Source organism: Diutina rugosa, assembly GCF_008704595.1.
Source record: "Diutina rugosa strain CBS 613 chromosome Unknown scaffold11_size279379, whole genome shotgun sequence".
Taxonomy (NCBI): domain Eukaryota; kingdom Fungi; phylum Ascomycota; class Pichiomycetes; order Serinales; family Debaryomycetaceae; genus Diutina; species Diutina rugosa.
The window spans coordinates 118,620-125,115 of NW_022995208.1; the positions used below are offsets into that span (position 1 = coordinate 118,620).

Genomic DNA, 6,496 nt, shown 5'->3' on the forward strand with positions numbered 1-6,496 from the left:
AATGACAATGGAGTAAATTTCAGTTGGTCCAGACTCACTGTAAGTTTTTTTTATCCATGATCAGTCTTCGTAAAAATAAAAGTACAGCCATGTAGCATGTTTGGTCCGGTAATGACAATTGCTTAGGTAAAATGGATCGGCTCAGTGATGGTCCAACTTGTACTTCAATAACCTCTGAGAAGCGGATTATTATCAAAGCATCAATCGCTAAATTGAAGGTATCTACATCATAGCTACCTGGAATACAACTATTATTATAGTATCTGGTGGTTTTAAACTCGTAATACATTAGTTTTTTGTGTGGTACATCTAGATGATGTCGCCGTTGGCAAACACTTTACCCTTGACAAACTCCAACCCTTCGCCGCCGTAACTGGTGGCGGGGGTCACTTCCACAAGCCCGTCGACAATACCGCCGTTGTTGCGCACCCACAGCGTGCCCAATTCGAGGTAGTGGTTGCGACAGGTGGTCGGGGTATCGTTTTTGGCGCCGTCGGCGTTTTTAAGCGGCGAAAACTCGTCGCTACGTTCAACTTCTAAGCACCCGAACTTGTTCATTGGCACCAGGGGGAACACGTCAAAGATGAACTGTTCGAGCTTGATCCCGTTGGGTTCAGTGGGCTTAGTGTAGACACCCTTTTCGTTCAAGCCAGCGATCTTCTTCTTGGCAATGTGGAACGGCAACCACTGGGGCGAGTCCACCCACTCGGGCAACAGCTTCACCAACGCGTCCACCGAGTAGTAGTGGTTGACGATGTTGGCAGCACGCAAAAACAACCGCCCGGGGTTGGCAGGGTCGGTTTGCAGGGCGAGCTCGGGGGTGATTTCCGAGTATTCAATGACACAGGGACGACCAGTGCCCTCATCCATCACGATCAACCCGACACTTTCCAGAGCGTCACGTTTGCGCACCACCTTAGCGGCGAGGTCAAACTTATTGGTGATGGAGAACCCGAGGAAGGCGGGGTCAGCCACCTTGACGAGGGCATTGTCGACACAGTACAAGTGGAGGTGCTTGATCCCCCTCTTTTGCATGTCGTCGATGGGACCGGTTTGCAACGCCTTGTAGAAGCCACCGTTACCGTCGGGCGACTCACAGTAGCGGTCTTTTTGTTCCAACAAAATCTGAGTACCGTCCTCGTTGAAGCAAGGGAGAGTACCTTGGTTGAAGAACATGATTTGCGACTTGTCGAGGCCAAAGTAGTTGTGGGCCTCAAAGAAGTCTTCCGTGGGTTGACGCGTGGGAGCTGAGGTCATGATGTACCAGGGAATAACACCACCGGCTAATTGTTGGATCTTAATGATCCGTTCCGCCTGGATTTGGAACAACAGCTTTTTCGAAGGTAAGCCGACGTCGTAGCACCCTTTAGGCGCCAGCGACCCGAGACGCGTACCTTGGCCCCCGGCGATCAACACCACGGCGACTTCGCCAGCCTTAATGGCCAGCAAACCGGCCTGGGTCCACTGTTGCTGAGTGGCGGCGTCGGCGTCGTCAACCAGCGCCGTTTGCGACGACGGGAGCTGGGTCAACTGACGGGCCAGAGCGGCGTTTTTCAGGTACTCGATCGCCTGCTTCACCAGCGACATCAACTTGGCCGGGTTGGGGATTTGCGAGAGCTGCTTGGCGAAGCTCTGCTGCTGGGAGAGGGACAAGCCGTCCCAGTACTTGAAAAGCTGCTCCTGGCCCGCCTGTTTGAATGAGTCGACGATGGGTTCGATGGACGACGTGGTCATTTGTGGTAACGAGGAGGTGAAGACGTGTGCACACAGATCAGAGACGCTTGCGAGGTGAAATACCAGGAACGACAATAAGGTAAGGGGAAAGCAGCGGAAACACGAACTCCGTTTGAAATGCAAAAAGTTAAAACCAATAAGGTGGGAAAGGTTCAACAAAGAGAAGCTGGCACTAGTGGGATTTACGACTATATAAGCGTGGGTCGACGGTGCTGGTTTGGGGGTACAGTATGGCTGGTGATCTGGGCACTGTGTGCAGGATCGAGGTAAACAGGACACTATTTTTGGGGGTGAGAGTTAAGTAAAGAGGCGGAGTCAGGGCTCATGGGAAGTGGGAACCTAGAGTAGCACTGTTTAGCCCTTAATGGAGAGAGTAGTAAAAGGGGTTTTGTTTTTTTTTGGTAACTTGTGTGATGCGCAGTGCCTTCTATTTCACCCCTTAAAGGTCTAGATCAGTCCGGGACCTGGGGATCACTCAACTGTCACAAACTGAGGCGTGTTGGTGATTACGCACATCATATAACCGAGTGGGCACGACGAGCAAGTAGCCTCGTGCTGTTCGCTGCGCGCGTCGCACACCTCGGCACATTGCGGCATAACAAACGCGTCGAGGTGAAATACGAGAGTAGTGCTCTAGCTCATCCACGTCGAATTTTCAATTTGGTCTTTCGATGAAGTCTCGGTTCGGGTGAGTGATTTTGTATCTCGAGAGTAAGCTTGGCAGTTGTTTACCTGTCTAGTCAGGAGTGACGCGGCGGCGGCTATATTTGTGCCGATCGTTTCTTTTCGCACGACCGCGAGCCAGCGATGCCAAAACACCAATAGGAAGTCACGGAGCTGTTTAACTAGGCTAGACTAGAGTAGCAGTAAATGATATATTCAATAAGTCCTATACGCGGTATACTCAAAAGTTTCTCATATATTAAACACCGTGCTGTAGGGGTTTGTCATGTTTAGGCCATGATCATGAAGGCACCGATGACGGCGGCCAACGAAGGGAAGATGGCGGCAGCACCCGACTTCTTGTTGTCGCTGTTGTTGGACGACGACGAGTCCGAGCTCTTGGAGTCGCCCGATTGCTTGCCGCCCTTGCCGGTGGAGGTGGCCGAGGCCGAGTCGGAACCCGACGAGGTGTCCTTCTTGGCGGGGGCCGAGCACACGGGGTCGTTGGCCTTAACCTTGCTCTTGTCCAACGCCTTGGAGCAGTCCAACTCGTCGTTGGTCGATTCCAAAGTGAAAGTACCGGCGACTTGCTTCAACTTGGGCAATTCAAACGAACCAATGTCCCCCTTGATGTTGAGGGCACCCTTGATGTCGGTGACTTCGGGGAAGGCGTCGCCGAGGTCTTCCAACTTGGTGTTGTTTTCGAAACCGAGTTCACCGCCAATGGTGGTCAACTTGGGGAACGACACGTTAAGCAACTGGGTGTTGGCAACAATTCTCACCGACCCGTCGACTTCTTCGAGGTTGGGCAACTCGAGGTCTTCGAAGAACCCGTAGGCGATCTGGAAGGTCAGGTTGACGGCCTTGAGCTTCTTAAGCGACACCAGGGCGACATCCTGGATGACGACCGAGTAGGCTTCTTCCAACGAGTCCAAGGTGACGTTGGCGTTGTCGTCGTTGAACGACAAGATAAGCAGGTCGGTGATCTTCTTCAAGGGCAACTTGATCAGCGACATGTTCTTGTTGTTGTCCAAGTCCAAGTACGCCATTTCGGTGACGTTGGACACGAGACCAGTGAGTTCAGAAAGAGCGGTGTCGGAGATGGTCAACGAGTTGAGCTTGGTCAAACCAGTGTTCAAGTTCATCCCCGATAACGAGGGCATGGTGACCAACGACAAGTTACCCGTGACCGACGACAACTTGGTGAAGTCGATGTTGAACACCGAGGTGAACTTGGCGATGTTCAATTGGCCATCAACTTCTTCCAAGCCACCCAACGAGATCAGGGTGACCGAGGTCGAGTTGGTGAGGTCCAAGTTACCCTTCAACACTTGCACTTGCGACAAGTCGACGGCGCCGCCGAGACCGTCACCTTCGACGGTGATGTCCCCGGAAAGGGTGGGGCAGGCGTTCAACGCCGCCACGCCGGCGGCGTCGGTCACGGTGGTCAGGAACAGGCACTTGGCCGACGACAGAGCAGCCACGGCGCCAGACACGGCAGTAGCCACCACAACAGCACTCTTGAACGATACCATAGCGGTTACTAAGCAAAAGTCTCCTCCGCAGGCGCGACCCGCTTTTAATATAACGAAAAATTTGCCGATTGACGCGCCTAAAGGGTAAACATAGCAAAACGCGGCAGCAGCGAGAGACGAGGCGGCCCGCGGAACGTGAGCACCCGGAGATCCGTGGGCTACAGACGGAGGTTAGGGGGGGGGGAGGGNGGGGGTTAGGGGGGGGGAGGGTCAGGCCTGGTATGGGCCGGTGCCAAGGGTGGCTAGTTATTTCGGGATAGAGGTTTCGTGCCAAGGTCGTAAACCGTCATGGTTTCTCCTCAGGGAGGCTTTGATTATGTCGCTCACAGGGGGGGGGTGATCAAGCACAGGATTCGAGGCATTGGCGCACGCCGGGGGGCACGAGCATGGAGAATGGCAGAGCGCCAAATCAGCTCATGCCCACCATGACTTGTGGGTGCTGGCAGATGGTAGAGGATGAGAAGGTGTTGCTACTATCCACGGTAAATCGTTGAAAATCTCGTGGTGGCGATGGTGTTTGTTGTTGGGCGGGATCAGCTGCGAACTAGTGAAATTTACCGCGGTTCTCGTCGCACGAGCCGGACGCCGAATTGCTCCGCACCCGATGTTGTTTAGCTTCGGAAGCAGTGATGACTACGGCTTAGATCGGTTGAAATGAGGGGTTTTGTGGATATTGGTGCATCATGGACGGTGCCTCAGATATGGTGGGTACGGTGGTAGAGGCCACCGTCTTAATTTAGACGCGTAGGGGGTGGTAGTAAGGTAGTGAAGGGGACGCTGGAGAATAATGGTTTGAGGGTTACTCTCCAGTTACCTCTGTTGCGAGCCCGGGCCACTGATGGGGGTTCGCGAAAGACATAGCCTCGTTCGACCCTTTTATTTGAGGGGGTACGAGCAGGTGAAATTTCCCTGTAGTTTCCCCCACACAAACAATAGCTCTACGTTGCCACTGGCGTCTCGCCGTCAGGTTCGCCTCAAAAACACTGGTGAGGCATCGCCCCTCACATACGCCGTGCCTCTCCCCTCGATCGCAACCTGTTATCGCCAAAGCTTCTCTCCACGCACAGGTAGATCACAAAACCCATCTTATAAAAACATCGTAAGGCGGTGCTGGAGAGCTTATTACACGTAGATGTTCATAATATACTCGTACTAACAATAACACGTGGGGTTTTTTTTCGCGTTTCGATGGTAGTTAAAGTGTGAGGGTACGGCTAGAGATACTTACACAGCCACCTCCAACTGCATTGACGACAGCCGTACGCGCTTGGACAATGGGTTCCGGACAATTGCAATGTTTTGACGCGTGAGATGTATCATTACATGGTGTAATTCACTTGTTTACGTTGAATTCTACGCTGATGTGGATGTGCTTCAATGGTGATGGTAGAATGCGAACTGGCGAACTAAATGTTAAAAATCAGAAATTTTGGTGGCCTTACAAAGCTTTGACACACAGCCATAAAAAAGGCTCTTTTGACAGATCTAAGAATCTAGACCACTAGCTCAACGTAAATTAGGCCACACTTTTCTCTTGAGGTGACATTCCACCGATAGATGAGTTTAGCTCATTGAGATTCACCACATTCCGATGAACGTCTAATATATGAACAACGCAATAACTAAACCCAATCTTTGAAAACGTCTTTCATACCCCCATCTACTTGGTCGATTTCATTTTTAGCTTGCTGGTTTCACCCATCGCGTCTGTTTCTCTCACCCATTTGTCGTTGGTCGATTGCTGCATGGATTTATTTGTTTACAAAAAACGAGAACAAGGCAATCAGATTACGCTCACTGCTCACTCTCCGCAGACAAACCCGCTACAGTTGCTACTATATAAACAGAGACCACCGTATCCACCACTAAACCAGCCGTGCTGTGTACCTAGGGTCGACGTTATATTTGCTATCAGCATTTTGTAGACAAAGAGGCACGCCAAACGTGTTAACTTTAAATTTTTACGCTTCGCTTTGACATGGTGAGAGGTCTCGGCACAGGGTCCATGCCAGGGTTCTGCTCGCCAGGGGCGAAAGTGACGCGAATTAACGCTATTTTTCGAACCTTATCTTTGAAGTATTTCTCGCTCCCAGCCTCACCCGGGCCATTAAATAAAGTGATACCAGTATGACACCCGTGGCAAACGTCACTATTTTGAGCAAACCCTTCCCGATAGCTAGTCCCATCTTGCAGTAGGTGGTGGGACGCAGTGTCAGACGTCAAGCTGCACTGAGCTGCCACTGGGGAGATGACCTACTGCTGATCGCAACGGCACCGCCAATCAAAAGTTCAGTCCTAGCTTGGTTTGCGAGTCTAGTCTATATAAAACCATAATCCCTGGTTTATAAGGGATTTTACGGCATTTTCTCCTGAGCGTGGCGGCACCGTTGGCAGGGGCGGCTCTCACCAAATTGTTGTAGTCTTCGGGCCCGATTAGGCAAATGATAAACATACCCTGCACACAAATAGGACTAAATGGGAAAAAACCCCAACACCCCCGTTCGCGTTATATACTCTTGAGGATCGCGTCCCCGAGGCCATCTATCTCCCTACACAAACCAACC

At 51.7% G+C, this 6,496-nt stretch overlaps 2 protein-coding genes across 2 annotated transcripts; both read right to left on the reverse strand. All coding sequences in view use genetic code 12, as the record gives it.

The window, feature by feature from the left end:
- Positions 1-309: 309 nt before the first annotated feature.
- UAP1 (UDP-N-acetylglucosamine diphosphorylase) lies at positions 310-1,734 on the reverse strand (the record flags this gene model as incomplete). The annotated part of the gene is made up of 1 exon (XM_034158247.1): positions 310-1,734. The coding sequence occupies one exon, from the start codon at positions 1,732-1,734 to the stop codon at positions 310-312; it is 1,425 nt and encodes a 474-aa protein (XP_034009906.1).
- Positions 1,735-2,687: 953 nt separating this feature from the next.
- ECM331 (Ecm331p) lies at positions 2,688-3,932 on the reverse strand (the record flags this gene model as incomplete). Its single annotated transcript, XM_034158248.1, has 1 exon — positions 2,688-3,932. The coding sequence occupies one exon, from the start codon at positions 3,930-3,932 to the stop codon at positions 2,688-2,690; it is 1,245 nt and encodes a 414-aa protein (XP_034009907.1).
- Between the last annotated feature and the right edge of the window lie 2,564 nt (positions 3,933-6,496).